Source organism: Mustela nigripes, chromosome 6 (assembly GCF_022355385.1).
Source record: "Mustela nigripes isolate SB6536 chromosome 6, MUSNIG.SB6536, whole genome shotgun sequence".
In the NCBI taxonomy this organism is placed as follows: Eukaryota; Metazoa; Chordata; class Mammalia; order Carnivora; family Mustelidae; genus Mustela; species Mustela nigripes.
In genome coordinates, this window is record NC_081562.1 from 30,050,992 (window position 1) to 30,070,416 (window position 19,425).

Below are 19,425 nucleotides of genomic sequence, written 5' to 3' on the forward strand. Positions count from 1 at the left end.
TTTTATTTTATTTTTAAAATGTTCTTTATTTATTTGTCAGAGAGAGAGCAAGAGAGCGAGCATAAGCAGAGGGAGCAGCAGGCAGACGGAGAATCAGGCTCCCCACCGAACAAGGAGCCCGATGCAGGGCTCAATCCCAGGGCCCTTGGATCCTGACCTGAGCCAAAGGCAGATACTTAGTCCACTGAACTACCCAGGTGCCCCACTTTCCAGAATTTTAAAAGATTACTTCACATAGAACTGAATTATGCTTCTACGCCCTTTTTAAAAATATGGTAAGTCCATAAATGACAGATTCAAAGTTTCTGTCAGGAAGACTTCTTTTTAGGTCAGTCTTAAGAACAGGGAGGGAGGAGAGAAGAGAGTGAGAGAGAACAACAACATCAACAAGAAGCTCTTCAGTTACAACCCACACCCTTAATTAATGACCTTTACAGTCATCTGGGCATAGAGGGAAAGTACAAAGAAAATTGAAACATCATTGGTCTATGACCTAAGTCCTTTCTTCTTTTTTTTGTTTTTATTATTGCTAAAGTATTAATAATAAAAATACTATTCATAGTTTCCTAATAGTCTAATTTTTTTTTTCTTGGTCATCTTTTCTTCTGTTTTTCCCCTACCACTTAGAAGAAAAAGAATAACCTCGAGAAGGTTCTTAAGGGAGGAGAGTGCATAAAAGCAGTAGATGAGATGTCTGAGAATTGTCTCATTTGTTTTTGAGTGGGTCATGTGGATGATAGGTGTGTCCATGAATGAGCATCTTCAGTTCTGTATAAATAAGCTATCCACTGGAGATTTCCGGCCTCCCAAAGTCCAGGAAGTTACAGGCTTAGGGAGGTGATTCTTCTGTTGGTGGTATCATTTAATTTTAATCCTCAACATGCCAATCCTTTTCTTCCAGAAAGCTTCACTACAGGTTAGTGGGATGAGTAGTAAAGGCTCTTGTGGGTCATAGGGATAGTACCAGAAAATGACAGAAGTAGAAGAAAGAAATAATGAATGCTTTTTGTTAAAATAAGGTATTTAGCTTGGGAGGAGTGAAGAGTTGAATCAAAGACCTAGAACAAGTGCCATAAAACTAAATCATTTAAATCAACTAATAAAAGGAAAAAGGAAAGTTGGTTGGTCGGTATAGTCTATTTTGATATGGTCTGTTATTGTCATTTGTCCTGCTTATTTGTAGCTAGAAAGATGGTTGTAGAATATGACCTTGCTACATGGTGTGGTAACTGTGGTCTCTGGTATTTAATATGTCCAGCCTGACGTGTGTGTGTCGGGGGGGTAGGGCATGTGAGTGACTGTCAGCAGCCTTTCACAAAGGCAGTCTTCTTTCTTGTGCTTTCCAGATTTTCACCTGATGGAAGGCTAATTGTATCATGCAGTGAAGATAAAACTATTAAAATTTGGGATACCACCAATAAGCAGTGTGTTAATAACTTCTCAGATTCTGTAGGGTAAGTCCATTCCCTTTGTGCATTTATATGGGTTGGTTTGCTAAGGCGACATTTCATTATTAAAATTCAAATAAAGAAATGAAGGGAAAGAAATCAGAATATTAGGCTACCTTATTCTTTCCTCCTAGGTTTGCAAATTTTGTGGATTTTAACCCTAATGGTACATGCATAGCATCAGCAGGTTCTGATCATACCGTGAAAATCTGGGATATAAGAGTAAACAAGTTGCTTCAGCATTATCAAGGTAACAATTTCCATGACAACAAAATCCAGTTGACGCCTGGCCCCTTCCAGGAAACCCTTAAGCCGCAGCCCATGCTTCTCCCTTCTTCAAGGGAGGTAGGGGGCTGCCTTTGAATGGACTGGACAGCAGTTAGCTCCGTCAGCAGCATGGTGGGAAGCTGGGACAGGTGTCAGAGTGGAGAGGGGTGGGGAGGGGCCTCAAAAGTGATGCCAGGGCCGCTAAAAAAGAAGCTGCAGTGAGATGTTCACAGGTTGGTTCTCTGCATAATAGGAGAGATAGAAACTAATTCTGAATTCCGAATCAGAAGTTCTGTGAGCACAAATAGGTGTTATAAGTGGTGGGAAATGGCGTCTTCCTGTGCCTATGTATTGCAACTAGAAGAGAAATGAGTTGATTTCTTGGTTGATACTGGATTTATATTAAATTCACATTTCCCTTTTAAAATAAGTATAATACTGTGCTAAATCCTTACAACAACCCTGGGACATATTATTATTATTATTACTATTATTATTATTGTTACTGTTATTATTGCCCCCATTTTATAGATCAGTAAATCGAAGCTTAAGGAGCATAAGTAACTTGCTAAAATAATTGCTAGAACTAGCTTAGGGTTATCTGTTTATAAAGTACGAGGAAGAACAGCCTTCTCATGGCTGTGTCATGCTGCCTCCTGTTGGAAAGATGGTGTCCAGGAATGAATTCTCGGAGAAGCTAGCAAGATTGCACTTCTGCAAATAGACTGCCACACTCTTCATACCCAAGCCTCAAGTCACTAATCGGTTATGAAATTTCATTTAAGGCTAGATTGTATGCCATATGTGAGCTCGTTACAATCCATTTTTGGTTATATTATATTGGTAATGTGTCTGAAGACTTCATAGTTATGGCTAACTAGCTTATCCTTCCATGACATACTTCCAGTTTTAAAGCTATTCAGTCTCATTGCTGGAAGTTGAATCTATGATCATAAGCTACTTACTTACTTGTTTTAGTGACCTATGTGGAATTTTGGTATCGTGGAGACATTGGCTTTAACGGATTATTGTTTCCAAGCTAATATTGCTAACAGAGCAAAGAGACATCTCTAGAATTAGAAATTGTTCTCTGAACTTGTTGCTTTTCTTTCCCATGAATTAGTTCACAGTGGTGGAGTTAACTGTGTATCATTCCATCCTTCGGGCCACTACCTCATCACGGCCTCTTCAGACGGTACACTTAAGATTCTGGATCTCTTAGAAGGAAGGCTCATATACACCCTTCAAGGACATACGGTATTAACACTAAGATTTGTGCTTTTTAAATAACATATATTTTAAGGCGTTGGCCCAGTTTATTATATATCTTTTTGATCTTTCCAGGTATAGCACACGTTACCATTATGACTCACATAGAATGTTTGCTTTCAGGGCCTTGTTTTTATCCTCTGGAAGCAACTCTTAGAAATATTACTTATTATAATTCTTATCAAAATCAGTGTGTATCTTTCAGTAGCCCTGAAATTAATCCTCCACTGCTGGCTTCCTCAGTATGTAACGTAGATTTGCCTGGTCTGATAGCGATGGAGAAGCATTTTCCTGACTTCTGATCTTTCCCCTCATGTGGAGGCTGTCCACAGCTCTGCCACTTCGCCTTGCACACCCTCTCACTCATTCCTTTTCATTAATCTGATTGGTGAGTTTAGAAGGAGAAAGTCAACAAGGAGAGCCCAGTGCCTTCTGTTAGGAGCCTGTCCTCAGTGTTTTTCTCTGGTATTTCTTGTGGGCATGCCTGCCTTTGTTCAGTCTTGCCTGTGACAGGGTACTCAAATGTGACTCATTCTGGGATTCAGTTCTTCAGCCCATTTGCCCACAGATAAAGCCACATTTTTTCTTTATAAGCCTTCAGCAGCAAGAAAGATGACATTCCTATGTGTTAATTTTTAATTGACTTAGAACCCAGTGAGGGAGAGGCTTGTTATTTATTGAGCCTGTTCAATCTCACACACATACACACAAACACACCCAGCATACAATGCACTAAACAAAAACAGCTTTTAAGTGTAAACTATTCCTTCTTTCTGGGTAAATATTCAAACTTCTTTAAATTTTTTAGAATACATCCTGCATCCTCTTTTTTTTTGTTGTTTTTTGTTTTGTTTTGTTTTAAGATGTACTAGGTACTTCCTTTTAACCAAGTATGATCTGTTTATCTCCATAAATAGAATAGGCTTTGTGGTTTAGGGGAGAAGGGGTTCTTTTCTGCCTTCACATATCCTGTCTGGCTTCCTGCTTTGCTTTATCATTTGTTCTGCAGCTGTGTTAGAGCAAAGCAGGAATAGACACTAACTAGTTCAGATACATGTATATCCATGGATTCAGGCTGAATAAACAACCAATAAAAGTGGTCAAGGGTTAAAATATTCGTAGAATAATATAGGGTAATAATAATTCAGAATAATAGGAAAAATATATTTTAGGAGGAAAACAATGTACACAAAGATGAAAATTTTCAGTCTAGAGTGAAGATGTTTAAGAGGCTATAATAACCCAAGTCTGTGTGATGATCTACTTGAAAAATACAAAATGATCCCCCCCCCAATGTTGCTTACACCAATTAAGGACATTAAGAACAAACCATCTAGTAATATATTTGAGATGAGAAAGAGTTACTCTTGATGGAAAAATTGACCTAAAGGCCATGCATCTTGTGACTTGCCCAACTCCACAGTCATTGCTTAATTTCAGGTTCTCCCTACCTCTCACCTCGATAACTGCATTCATTTCTCAATGGGCTCCAAACGTTAATTCTTGCCCGAATTCATCATTCTGACAGTCGTGATCCCAGTGTTCCACAGTCACAGCTCTCTGCCTGTCTCCCGCCTGTTGGCAAAACTCTCAGTGACTCCCTATTCCCGCGTGAGGGGAGAGCTCTGCGAAGCCCTTTGTGGTCAGGAAATGGCCTTTGTCCAGATTACCTTACACACTTGTCCTTCGGTTTCTGCTAGTGATCTGATGAACAAAGAGTCCAAAACCAGAAAATCTTAACAGACATTCTTATTCACTTACACGTTTAGAAGCTTTTCTTTAAACGGAAAGAAAGTGTATTTTCATAGTTGTATTAGTATTGCCTTTTTAATCTAGTATCATTGGTATGTGTTTTGATATAATTGGGTTGGTTCCTTGATTATCTTTACTCCGCCTACATTAGTTGGCACTGACTGGATACGTTCTATCAGACTTACTGCTTACATCGTCTACATAGATTAGGATGAAAAATTCATACAGTCTTTCTGGCTATGAGAAAACAATACCAAGTGCTTTTTTTTTTTTTCAAATCTCCATTTATTTCCTAGGGACCCGTCTTTACTGTTTCATTTTCAAAAGGTGGAGAGCTGTTTAGCTCAGGAGGTGCAGACGCACAGGTTTGTAAATCTTTCAGCTCCTTCTCTGATTTGGTGAGGGTAAAGGGATCCAACACGTTGGCTAGGATTCTTAGAACCAGCTCCTTTGTAGGTGTTAAGATGATTATCACTGAGTTTATATTTTACTTTAATGCCAGGAAGTCTGCTGTCTCATTGCTGAACTAGTACCGGTTCTGACACTTTCTGGAACTCAAATAGTGGTTATTTCTTGTGCTCTTCTTGACACTTAATTATATGTGGGATTTCCTGAGGTCCCAGTGCGGGTGTGGCACTTCCACTTGAACTCTTGCCTCACCTTTTATCTCTAGGTCTTTTTTTCAAATGTTAAGCCCCTTGAGGATGATAAATATAAATTGTTCATGTAGCAAATCTGCATTTTTGAGGAAGTGTCCAAAGTCATCCATAGGCAGATGGACTGAGTGAGGTGGACTGCCAAGAACATGATTTTGAACTTTGAAAACATGAGAGTATTTTAAAGGAATACGTTACTTTCTTAACATAAATTCTAAATTGGACACGAAGGCAATTGAAAGTGCTAAATCTCTCTCACCCTTAGAAAAGTAGTAGTGGGAACTAGTAGCACAGTTGAAATGTATATTTCAGCCTTCCTAGTCTGAGGAACAATCATGTAAACTTTTTTTTTTAATTAGTTCTGTTGGTTTTATGTGCAAGTCAATTTTAAGTGCCAATGTATTAATTTTTTATAGGTCTTATTATGGAGGACTAATTTTGATGACTTGAATTGTAAGGATATGATAAAAAGAAATCTCAAAAGGTTACATTTTGATGCGTCACCTCATCTTGCTGATATATACCCAAGGACACCACATCCCCACGAAGGGAAAATCGAGACCATTGAAGTGAGTACTTTGCACCCCAGTCAACTGCCTGTTTGCAAGTGTACATTTTGGGGCAACTGGTCAACTAGATGCTTGAAATTATACTTTACTATATAAAACTTAATTATGTCTTAAAACAGCAGGTCTTTGAGAAACACTTATTTTCAATAATACAGCAAAACTATAAGTAATTATAGTGTGTAATTCTGTTGAAGCCTCAGATTCACGGCTTGAAGGTCTAGAAATAAAGCTTAAAAGTTGTGTCAGTGACACAAAAAATTTTGTAATAGGAAATGAGAAATCAAACCTAAGGCCAGAGTTGACCGTGTAGCTTGGATTAGCTCATACTCTTCATGTGTTTAGAGAGCATCTGTGATGGCTATCACGAGAATGGGGATGAAAGGCAAGAGTTTTTATAACAGTTCCTGGAATAGGTATCTTATAGCCTCTTTATGACCATAGGAGAAAAAAATGTTGTGGACAGTAAAAAGAAGAGAATTTAGGCATTAAGCCTAATCACTGAGAATCATTTTACTATTTGCCTACTTGGTCTACATGTATTTTCAAATATGCAATTATCTCTTTAGCTGTAGGTCATTGTTGACAAGTTCCCCTAGGTCCTATAGATTTAAATGTTCTACTCTCTTCAGAGTCAGAATTCATCTTTGCTGGATACTTGGCTAGTATTTGTCTGTTTCTTCCCATTTTGCATAATTATTCTTAAGCCTCTTTCTCCTCCCAAGAGCTGATATTGGAAATCACTATTACCTATTTATCTGAATTGTTTTTCCATCATCAACAGAGCCTTGCTTTGCTTTGAGAGTAGCTGTTTTGAGTTCTTAACACTTACTCCTGAGTGGAAACGCAGTCACCCCACACACTGTTTATGTAGTGGGTCCATACTTCTTTCCACGATCCCCATGCCTGCCCCCCAGTCCACGCTTTGATTTTGGTTTTGGTTAGTCACAGTGTGCGTGTGTATGTGTGTACATTTACATTTTTGAAACTTTTTTGAGTTTTTTGGATTATTTTCTAGATTTTGTTTAGCCTCATTTGGGGATTTCTATTCTAGTTTTTTCTTGGTTATAATTTTTGTCCTTCTGTCTTCTGACCATCTTTCCAGTTCTTCTAAACAGATTATTTACCATGTCTTTACTTCTTGTTACTGTATCATCATGATTATTGATGATTATTGTATTTTTTTTTTATTTCTTTGAAAGAAAGAATGTAATATAATTTGTGGTTCATCACATTTTTGTTTCAGTTTCTACAATGGTGTATGTATTTGTGGATTCCCTGGGATCACATGTGTTCACATAATGTATATGTAAAATATATTTGAAGTTCCCTTTTCTTGTTTTACCCCAGCTGGTTATTGACTCGTGGTATTTTTTACTCTAGCATTTCTGGGGCTTGGCCTGGCTTGGTCCTCAGTGTCTATGCTGCCCAGTCAGCCAGTCAGCCACCTTTCCAGAGTCGTGGGGGGTAGAGCTGCAGGCTGAGCCCAGGTCTCCTGGCTCCTAATTGAGTGATATTTCCATGACACCACACCACCCCTGCAGTAGACACCCAAGTTATTTTCTCTGTGATTTGCTGTCAGCCCCAGCCCACTTAAGAGTGCTGGACTTTGTTGAAAATGTCAACAAGTTGTCTGAGAAGCTCAGCTCTGACAGCAGCCAGAAAGCAGTAAAAGTGGCTGGGCTACTTTACTTGGCTGGGTCAAGATGACCCCAGTCATGCAAAGTCACTCTCAACCATAATTTTCACATGTACACTTGAAAAATCTATTAAAAACCAACCTTTCCTCCTGGAATTAGAATTCAGTTATACTATAAAGAATGTCGAGCAGTATGACTGAATTATGTTTGTGGCCTTAAGAATGTCCGCCTCTGTGCACCTCGTTTAAATGATCTATCAAGCACTCACGGCTGCTTCAATTAAGTACACAGAGTGACGTATATTTGTAAAACATCCACAGACCACGTGCTATAAAATACCAGAAAAGTGATAGGATGCTGCATATGAACAACCGTTTGCCTTTTTTTTTTCTTTTTCCTTGAAAAGTTCTTATAGTAAGCAAGGGTGTAAAGTTTTCTGGACAGAGGATATCTTTAATATTAGAAATAAATGGTAAATATCAAATTTTTTTGAAGGCTTCAAGTTAATGTCCAAGGATCCCTCCTAGAACCAAAAAACCATTAATTTGACAATATCCCCTAGGATGGAAGGAGATGAATCAGAATAGATGTCATACTGCTGTGTCCATTTATGATCAGTATATTTGACCTTGAACTGCTAAATGTGCGGGATTGATTTTCCTCCCCTCAAAGATTTAGGCAAGGTCAGTTTATATATGATCGGCTACTCTGGAAATATTTGAAATTAGAAAAAAACTTTTTGAGGTCAGAATTCATGATAAAAACGTATAAAAAGGTATTATTGAAAGATGTAGGAAAAAATGGCTCCTAAATGATTTAGTTAATTTTCCTAATTGGCTCTTTTTATAGTAACCATGAGTCTTCTGTTTCTGAGTTTGAAGCAACAGAGAATTCCTGTGGTTTATATTTTTGTGTGTTTTCTGTGAAGCTCATTTGAGTGGCATAATCCCAGCCTTCTGGGTGACAGAGGCCCTTTACGAAAGTGACCCATTTGCCAGCTTCTGTGCTTTGCTTGTTTGAAGGTGGAGTCTTAGACCTGGGTTCCAGCTGAGGAAATGTGTAAATTACTAATTACTACATGGATAGAGAGGGTGTTAGCAGGTTGCTTTTAGAATGAACGAGAGAGAGAAGGCCACGTGAAAGAAAGCACGCAGCATGCAGTCCTAGCTCCAGCTGCGCGGGACAGGTCCCCCCCATGTGCTTCCCACTGGTTTGACTTGCAGATCTTTGTTGTGGCACTTCTGGCTCGGCCACTCCATCTTTTGTTTTTTCTTTTAATATTTATTTTTATTTATAGTTATTTATTTATTCATTAAAGATTTTATTTATTTATTTGACAGAGGGCGACACAGCGAGAGAGGGAACACAAGCAGGGGCAGAGGGAGAGGGAGAAGCAGGCTTCCCGCTGAGCAGGGACCCTGACGCGGAGCTCAATCCCAGGACCCTGGGATCATGACCTGAGCCGAAGGCAGACACTTAATGACTAAACCATCCAGGTTTTAATACAAATAATAATTTGTGACAGTCTGGCCATGATCCATTGTTGAAAAATGACCAATTTAAGTCTTCAGGTCTGAGATTGGGTTTTTATCTCAACCTTTTCTTAAGGTTAGAAGCATAATTTTGGATAAAAAATGATCACTTCTCTACAAATCTTGTATTTTATTTCTAATCATGGCATATGTTTATGTTGTTTCGGGCCTCAATAAATGTTCTTCAGAGATTACATAATATTAGTAAAAAATAGCAATATTAAGTACATACAGAGTTACTCTAATTAGCCTATATAAGTTGTCATTAAATCTTCCTTTAAAGCTCTATGAAGTACTGTTTTTGTTCCTTGAGAAATTGAGGCACATGTAAGTTAAAACTTAAAGTTAGTAAATGGCAGTGCTTGCATTTCAACCCAAACACTCTGGTTCCATTTTGTGCTTTTAATCATTTTGAGGTAATGCTTCAAAATAATCAAAATTAAATGCTGCTGTGTTAGCAGTAAGTACGGATGTGCTAGATGTTGTACTAGCTTTGGAGTATGCAACAAAGAACAAGATAGGCATATTCCTGTCCTTCTGAATTTTGTTAGTAGCAGTCCTTGTGCTTATGGACTCCTCATTGTGGCGGTACACAGGGCTTCAGAATGGGATGCTGCACAAGGTTTCTGTCCTGCACAAACCCCTCAATGACACGGTCAGTGATAGAGAGAACTCAGCCCCTCAGAAGGCAGTCTACTCCACGTCAAGGCGAGTGTAGTTATGATGTGGTTCTTTCCCTTAATAAGGACAAAGAGCTAGGATGGACTGTTGATATTCCTGGAGGTTAGCCGGTGAAGAGCCTTACCAGAAGCATCTCCCTGCCCGCCACCGCCGCAACACACACACACACACACACACACACATTCTCTTTTGGAGAAGACTGTAGAGTTTTACTCAGTAAGAACGTTCTGCTCCATTTAACGTATGTGGCAGCAACTTGTTAGTCACATCAAGAGTTTAACACCTTGGAGAAGTTTACGGATTGCTCTGTGAGAGATGCTGTTTCCACGGGATTTAGATTTTCTGAGCAGTTCCAATTTCAGAGGGTAAAACCAGATTGTATTTTTCATAGGTAAGTGATTTCATGTCTACACTAGGTGGCAGTAGATAAAAGAGAATAAAATATCTGCAGGCACTCTCTGGCCAGCTAGGCTAAGATTGGAAGGGAGGTGTTTCATCCTCAGGTTTCTTATTGTGGCCTACCCTGTGGACTCAGAGCTGATAGGAGGAGGCTGTGTTTTCTGTTATCTGGAGCAGCCAGGAAGAAACAGAGGTGCTGATAGGCCCTGGTCCTCATCCTGCATGGTGCTAACTCCTTTCCTGGGACACAGACACTCCTGGGCACGTACCTCTAACACAAGTGGCTGGATAATTATAAAAGTCTCTTATTGTCTCCAGAACTCTAGCTATACCCATCAAACATGATAAGTGTTTTTAAAATCATTCTGCTCCTCTGTGTGTGTATACACACATACACACACACACACACACACACACACACACACATATTTATATACCACATCTTCTCAGCCATTAAAAGAAATGAAATCTTGGGGCACCTGGGTGGCTCAGTGGGTTAAAGCCTCTGCCTTCAGCTCAGGTCATGATCCCAGGGTCCTGAGATCAAGCCCCACATTGGCCTCTGCTGAGCAGGGAGCCTACTTCCCCCTCTATCTCTGCCTGCCTCTCTGCCTACTTGTGATCTCTGTCTGTCAAATAAATAAATAAAATCTTTAAAAAAAAAAAAAAAGAAATGAAATCTTGCCATTTGCAATGATGTGGATGGAACTAGAGGGTACTGTGCTGAGTGAAGTAAGTCAATCAGAGAAAGACAACTATCATATGATCTCTCTGATGTGAGGAATTTGAGAGGCAGGGTGGGAGGTTGTAGGGGGCAGGGAAGGAAAAAATGAAACAAGATGGGATCAGGAGGGAGACAAACCTTATGAGACTCTTAATCTCACAAAACAAACTGAGGGTTGCTGGGGGGTGGGGGCGTAGGGAGAGGGTGGCTGGGTGATGGACGTTGGGAAAGGTATGTGCTATGGCGAGTGCTGTGAAATGTGTAAACCTGATGATTCACAGACCTGTACCCCTGGGGCTAATAATACATTATATGTTAATAAAAGTAATTTTTTAAAAAAATCATTCTGCTCCTCTTTCCCTGGGCTCAGCCCTTATCAGCACAGTCCTGGAACAGCTGTAGCCGTGTTCTCGCTGTTACCCGACGTCCTTCTTGGTGCTCTGCAGGCCTCTGTCAGATTCACCTTGCTAAACCGCACTGCAGGCCCCAGCTTCTCTGTGTCTTCCCCAGTTCCTTCACCCTTCCCAGCTTGCCCCTTGCCAACCTGTCTTATTGCTGCCCTCTCCAAAAGGGTCATGTCAGCATTCTGCCTCTGTGCTCAGGGATGCTCTTCACCTCATTTCTGTCTCCGGTTTGTTTCCTAAACCTTTGTTTTTAGGGATCCATCTTAAGCCCTTCCTATGCTTCCTCCATAGAAAAGGTTTTCTCCCTAAGTGCCCAGTCAACAGTTTCTTCTTTGAGGTTCTTGTATACTCATTGCTGGTACCATTCATTTGATACAGAGTTCTCCTACCTTTGTTGCCCTTTGTTAACTAATTTATATGCACAGTCTTTATAAGTATTTGGTGATGATGTGGTTTTATTTTTAATTTTTTTCCTTTGGTCTTCTTGAATTCTGAAGTAACCTCCTTCAGAAGTAATCACCAATCTAGTTAATTATTCCCTTGCTTTCATTTTTTCATATACTATAACATTTTAACCTATAACTAGATGTTACTTAGTTTTAGATGGTTTTAAGCTTTATAGAAATGAAATCATACTGAGTCTATTTCTCCATAAACTGCTTTTTTTTACTTAAAATCCTGTGGGGTACCTGGCTGGCTCAGTAGATTTAGCTTCGGCCTTTTGCTCAGGTCATGATCTCAGAGTCCTGGGATCGAGCCCCACGTAAGGCTCTGCACTAAGTGGGGAGTTTGCCTGAAATTCTCTCTCTTCCTTAGCCCCTCCTCACTGCTCATGTGTGCTTTCTCTCTCTCTCAAATAAATAAATAAAATCTTTAAAAAGAAATTAAAATCCTGAGAGTCATACATTTGGATTCTGAATTTGTACAAACGTATGTTGTACATAGTTGTATTTCATTTATTTTCACTGCTGTATAGGATTCCAGTGAATGTAATTACCATGACTTATGTGTCTTTTCCGCTGTTGATACACATTAGGGGATTTGGAGCTGTGGCTTTTGTTTTGTTTTGTTTTGTTTTGTCCTCACCATTATAAACAGTACTGCTATAAAGAAGGCTGGCATCATTGAGCTTTCTCATTTTCAGAATCTAATAGGTGTCAAGTGGCATTTTGCTTTAATCTGGTCTAATTACTAATGTTTCTGTAAACCTCTCCATATTGCTGGTCAACTGTTAGGTTTTCTCTTCCATAATTTTTTTTCTTGGGATCACTATCTTTCACAGTGATTTGTAGCTGTGTAAGAAAAACCTACTTTTTCAGTTTTAGACCGCACAATCTGTTTCCTTTTCCATGATCAGATTATTAACTTTGTGGTGTCCATTGTTAAACAAATTGTTAATTTTGATGTCATCAGATGCCTTAGGTTTTTTAAAAATTTGGTGTTGTTATTTTTTACCTTATGGCTTTGCTTTTGCGGCTCTTGTTAAGATGTCTTTCTTGACCCCATGTGACAAAGATATTCTTATTTACCTTATAGTTTATAAGTTCCTAGTTTTAACATAACATTTAGGTTTTGTAATCTATCTACTGTCCACTTTTGTATGTCATATGGTGAGCCAGTTTTCTCAACTATAATCATCCTTCCTCTATTGATTTGTTGTGCTATTTTTCATATACTATATTTATTTTTTGTATTTATTTCCCATGTATATAGGGTGCCGTTTCGGAGCTTTTGGTGGTATAGCCTTCTATTTATTCAAGTCTTTTTAAATATCTATCGTGTTAGTTTTATTATTTTTCCCATGAGATCTTACACATCTTTGTATGTTTATTGTGATGTATTTAAAATTTTTATAGTGTTGTAAATGATGTCTTTTTATTCTTTTTTAAAAAAATGTTTCTTACTGTTTTTAAAGTAAGCTCTATGCCCAACATGGGACTTGAACTCACCACCCCGAGATCAAGAGTCATATACTCTACTGACTGAGCCAGCAGAGCGCCCCATAAATGATGTCTTTTTCAAATTTACATTTTCTGTGTGTTGAAGTATAGACGTGAATTTGATTTTGTGTATGGATTTTGGATCTCATGAACTCTCTTGTTAGTCCTAATGATTAACAGTAGATTCCCTTGGAATTAATCCATAGATAATTACATATGAATGACAATTTTATTTCTTCTGTTCTAATTCTTACATCTTATCACCTTTTATTCCTTTTCTTGTTTTAATGAACTGGCTAGGACTTTTTTCTGCATCTCTGGAGGTGGGTCATTTTATTTTATTTTATTTTAAAAATTCCTTTATAAAGGTGAATTATATTGATTTTCAAATGTAAAATCAACTTTTTATCCCTGGAATAAATTCAGCTTGGTCCTAATGATCTGTTTTTATACATTGATAGATTTGATAGGCTAATATTATGTTTAAAATGTCTGCATCCATATTCATAAATATGGCAATATATTCAACTTTAGAATATTAGGAAATACCCTCTAGGTTGTTACAAATAGCATCCAGTTTCTTATGGTAGAAAAAACTAATGTTAACTTTTCTTATCTATATACACAGATTAATCCAAAGCTTGAGGTAATTGATTTGCAGACTTCTCCCCCTGTTGTGGATGTCCTTTCTTTTGATTCTACCACAGTAAGTTTTCTTTAACATTTAAGTGGCATTAAATTATTTGGCAAAATACATTTTTCTTAAAAAGTGTGTGGGAGGGGCGCCTGGGTGGCTCAGTGGGTTAAAGCCCCTGCCTTTGGCTCAGGTCATGATCCCAGGGTCCTGGGATTGAGCCTCCCATCAGGCTCGCTGCTCAGCGGTCAGCAGGGAGCCTGCTTCCCTTCCTCTCTCTCTGCCTGCCTCTCTGCCTACTTGTGATCTCTGTCTGTCAGATAAATAAATAGAATCTTAAAAAAAAAAAGAAAAAAGTGTGTAGGAGAGGAGATAAAAAGTGGTCTAAATAGCCTAACATTTTAGTATTAAAAAAAAAAAAATTTGTACAGATTCATATTTACAATGTGCCTAAATAGCCACAAGGGGGAGCAGCACCAGTTTCTCAGAAAAGCCTTCACTTCTGATGACCTTAAACTCAGTCTAACCTGTACTCACTGTCTCATTCCCTATTAAAGTGCCATCCAGGTGACATTTCACTTTGTTGTCACAGAACAGATTTTCTTCTCTGTTAATTGCCTTTCAGAGATGCTAACCTCACTTATAGTTTTCTCCTGAGAAGCTATAAAAAGGGCGGTCCTTTCTCTTTGTCCATCCCTCTTGATGGTTTATGTGGGGATTAAGAATTTCTAGTACTTGAAACTTTGTTTATAATGACTATATACATATAATTTACTTACTCAGTGTAAAGTCATACACTGAGAGTTTCAGCCTTTCAGTCTGAGTCTGTTGGCCTTTGCAAGGCAGATCATTACTGCCATCAGTTCCCACTAGTCAATGCAAAACTAGTCCTAAGAATGAGTGGGAGGAACGGCATGCACGCTCTGTGGTCACACTGCTGTGATGGTGTCAGTGTAGTTGAGTATTTTGGAGAAACTGTTAATGGGTGGCCAAAAAACAAACAAAAATGCTTGACATTATGACATTACACCTTTTCCAGCAGATCTCAGGAATGGTGTTTTTGGTAGAGGAATTCTGTAGAGGGACTAGTCCACGTTGAATCTATCCTGTACCAGAAAGAACTGTACTTCTTGGGGCACCTGGGTGGCTCAATTGGTTACCTTCAGCTCAGGTCGTGATCCCAGAGTCCTGGGATCAAGTCCCACATCAGGCTCCCAGATCCGCAGGGAGCCTGCTTCTCCCTCTGACCTTCTCCCTCATGCTCTCTCTCACTCTTTTTCTCTCTCTCAAATAAATAAGTAAATCTTTAAAAAGCAAGAAGAACAAACAAGCAAAAAACCTGTACTTAACCCGAGGCAGAGAAGACTCATAGATCACTCAGGAGAAGTTTCACAAAAAGACATCCCTCTGGGTTGGGGGAGGGAGGGTAACCAACAGGCTGATTGTCATGTAGAATTGTCACGGAATCTCGGGCAGGTCCGTGGTCCTGTCTTTTGTAGTATTCATGTTTATAAAATATTCCTCTTAGCACTTCTGCATTAATAGCTTACTTATGGCATTAAAAATTAAGTGGACATCTAATTGTTGCCACATGGTTTGGTGGCTTATAATAGGTAGTCAGTAGATGTATAGTCAATGATTTACTTGAAAAACATAAATTCCAGTGAATTAGGTTTTTGCCTCTGCTGTAAGAGGACCAAAAGAGAGGTGATGCCTTCTGATGAAGCTGTTATTCTACAAGATTTGTGTATTCCTGGCTTAGAAGTTATCCTAGATCATCAAAATTTGGTCTACATTTTGAGACTCAGGCTTCCTGCTGGTTCCGTTGAAGTTTTGCAAAGTCTCATGATCTGAATAACCCAGCTTTTTTTTTTTTTTTTTTTTACAGTTTGCTGTGCAAGTAGCCTAATTGCCACCTAGCCAGTGATAGCAGAGTATCTATTCCTTGTTGGTGATCCAAAGGTGCCCAAGTCAACTAGTCCGTGTTATAGTAGCCTAACTCAGGGACTGCAATGTATGTGAAATTCTGAGAGGACAGTTCTGTGTGATGAATACATGATAATTTGCAGCTATGCTAGTAAACCTTTAATAAGACTGAAGAGTACAAATATGTCCACATAAGGGATAATATAAGGTTGGATTATAGGAAATTGCCATTTTGTAGGCAAAAATAGTCTAATGTCAGTGATTTCCAATGGTTCAACCCAGTAGTGACTATTATAAAAAAGTCTCTACTGTTACTTTGAGTTATGTGCTTAATGCTTCATAAAAATAAAACAGACAAAAAAAACACAGGAAAACAAAAATATATTTGCCATAAACCAGTTTAGGATTAGGCTAATGAAGTCCCATCTAGGTAGATTCTTTTATAATCTGGAAGATAGCTGGTTGCCTCGAGGGCAAGTTATAAGGATTCCTGATTTTATTTATTTTACTAGGACATTCTCTAAAGATATAAATATATGCTCATAAAGCATCTTTTTTATAAAGAATATCTCTAAAACTTTTCCCTTTAAATTTTCAATATACATATATATATGTATCTTCCTTTTAGCTCATTGGTAGATAATTGGGTAGAAAACTAAAGTGAAATCACTTTAAATGTTCATCTTCTCATTAATCTACTGATAAGTAATTCTTATTCTATAGTCTCTGTACCTTCGCTACTTTTCTTTTGCTTCTGTACAACAAACCAGGCACAACTGTAAAGGAGATTTGTTTCCAGTCTGGCGTGAAGCATAACTGCGTTGAGTATTTGTGATTTGAACTTTGCATGTGATTATAATTTTAAAACCCAGAGAAATACCAGAAGCCAAAAACAAACAAACAAACAAACAAACAAACAAAACCAAACAGTATTGGTAGGTGGTTTTGGTTTTTATTGTGGTGGTTACTCTTTATCTGGGGGATTTATTTGTTCGGTTTTCATAGAAGACTGGAAGAAATTTCCCTTGGAATTCATTTCATCAAGATGGGACATAAAAAAGATTTCTCTTCAAGCCTTAATTTGTCATATTTCCTAGTAGGACAAAAGCCAAGGTGGTTACGATAGAAGTAGTTGCCTTTTATTCCTACTTTGACTTGATTTTATATTACATTCAGAATGATTCATAGATCTGAGAGTACTGGTATCTGGGCTCTGATGCTTTCTTTCTTTTTTTTTTTCTTAAAGATTTTATTTATTTATTTGACACAGAGAAAGAGATCACAAGTAAGCAGAGCAGCAGGTAGAGAGAGAGGAGGAAGCAGGCTCCTTGCTGAGCAGAGAGCCCGATTCGATGCAGGGCTTGATCCCAAGACCCTGAGATCATGACCTGAGCCAAAGGCAGAGGCTTAACCCACTGAGCCACCGGGGCACCCTGCTCTGATGCTTTCTTATTACAAGTCATGGCATACAGTATAACAGTTGGAATCTTCCCGGCTTGTACTTGTGCCTCTAAAAGCAGGCAGGACATCTGATATAATATTTCAGGATCAAAATAAGCTGTAACCAATATGCATTTTTTTTTTCAGATTTTATTTATTTGAGAGAAAGAAAATGAGAGAGAGGGCACAGGAGCAGAGGGGGATGGGCAGAGGGAGACGGAGAAGTGGACTCTCACTGACAGGGAGCTGGATGTGGGGCTCCATCCCATTAGGACTTGAGCAGAAGGCAGACACCCAACTGCTTGAGCCATCCAGGGGCTCCACCAGTCTGCATTTTTGAAGTTTTGCTATAAACAAACAAACAAACAAAAACAGAATTGGGGGGACAGTTTGTAAAGGGACATACTGGCTGTCAAATAGATGTAATTTTTTAAATGTTGATCTCGAATCCCTAAATCTCCATTCTGATTGCATTCTTACTCATTATTTACTGATTTTTTGAGGGTTTTCTGGGATTCCATTGGGTCTTTTAATATTTTCATTTATTCAGTTAGAACTGGACCAACCATTTTAACATCATGGTTGTAGAGCAGCATTTAGCATTAGCACTGACATTGGATGTGGCCCTATGGGATGTTCCAGACCCTCCCCTATTCTCACCTCTCTCCTATAAAAGGCAGGCAAGATAGGAATTTCTCTTCTGTATCCTAACAAAGTCTTTTTTTAAAACAATACTGACTATAGACAAAATTTATTTTAAAATATTTTAGGATTATTAAAATGTTTTATTCTAGGTCAACTGTATTCCTACGTTTTGATGTATTAATTTTATTATTATTTGTCCTACAAATGAACAAAATGAGGTTGATAATCTTGCCAGTGTTTCCTCCGACTGATTGTCAAAACATGGACTCTTCACTGAGAGAGAACCAAAACAGTGTTCTCATCTTCATTCTGGCAACTGTGTAGACTATGAACATAATGTGGGTGTCTTTCTTTAGAATTGGGGACAGTGTTTCAGGTCAGATTAGTTCTTTACAATTAATGAGAATTTGCAATTATATTATAGGAAAAAAATCATGGGTTTACAGTCTTTTGTTGCTCCATCAGTCAAAATATATAAGATTATAGTACATGAAGACAGAACATGAGATGCTCAGTGAGCTGACTTCAAGAAACTTAGAATCTAGCCCAACAGAAATAAGAGTTTAGGGGCCCCTGGGTGGCTCAGTGGGTTAAAGCCTCTGCCTTCGACTCAGGTCATGATCCCAGGGTCCTGGGATGGAGCCCCATGTGGGGCTATCTGCTCAGCAAGGAGCCTGCTTCCTCCTCTCACTCTGCCTGCCTCTCTGCCTACTTGTGATCTCTGTCTGTCAAATAAATAAATAAAATCTTTAAGTAATAAGAGTTTAAGAAATAAGCAACACTTGGAGTATAGTAGATACCAAGTGTATGTGATTGTCACGAAAGTTTATTGATGGAAGTACTCAGAAAATATCATTAATGGGCTGGAGGAAACTAGAGAATTTCTCTGGAAGGAATCTTTTGACGAGTTCTTGACCTGACCAGAATTGGATAGGATTTTAATAGGGACATTCCAATTGGGGAAAGAGCAAGGTGTAGGTAGATGTCTCAGAAGTAATTGAAAATATATACCACAGCAATCAAAGTGCATCAGTCTAGTTTGGGATCTTTAAGTTGCTTGACTCAGTGGGTAGCAGATGTGGCAGAATGCCAAGAACATGCCTACCCACAACATATATGTCTCTTAATCCGTATTGTTGAGTAACTGTTCTGTGTCATTCATCGTTCTTGATTTTAGAAAAAGGGAATGAAACAAAAACACCTGCCCCCGAGTAGCCTGCTTCCTACATCCTAGTGGGGAAGACAGGCAATTCCCAGATTAAAAGATAGACCGTACAGTATGGTAGGGCATAGCATATATAGCCCCCCCCCCCCCCCGCCCCTAGAACGCAAAGGTATAGAAAGTGCTGAAGGCAGACAGGAGGAGGGATGTGCTTTAGGTACGGCCAGGATGAGACTCACGCGAGAAGGGACATGTGAAAGTGAAGGGGATAAGCCATGTGGATATCTGGGCAGGTACCCCCCGCAAGTGGGAGCAGTGCTGGAAGGGCAGATTGGGAGTG

General features: G+C 38.8%; 1 protein-coding gene across 4 annotated transcripts in view; it reads left to right on the top strand.

The window, feature by feature from the left end:
• The window catches only part of POC1B (POC1 centriolar protein B), a 97,769-nt gene that overhangs the window by 43,710 nt on the left and 34,634 nt on the right, over positions 1 to 19,425 (top strand). For 3 of the 4 annotated variants that reach the window (XM_059402370.1, XM_059402368.1, XM_059402371.1), the window contains exons 5-10: positions 1,347 to 1,454; positions 1,583 to 1,698; positions 2,839 to 2,972; positions 5,033 to 5,101; positions 5,809 to 5,961; positions 13,907 to 13,984. In XM_059402370.1, the coding sequence (XP_059258353.1) occupies positions 1,347 to 1,454; positions 1,583 to 1,698; positions 2,839 to 2,972; positions 5,033 to 5,101; positions 5,809 to 5,961; positions 13,907 to 13,984 (658 nt within the window). The remainder of the gene's footprint in view (positions 1 to 1,346; positions 1,455 to 1,582; positions 1,699 to 2,838; positions 2,973 to 5,032; positions 5,102 to 5,808; positions 5,962 to 13,906; positions 13,985 to 19,425) is intronic. The other variant, XM_059402369.1, reaches the window with a different exon arrangement.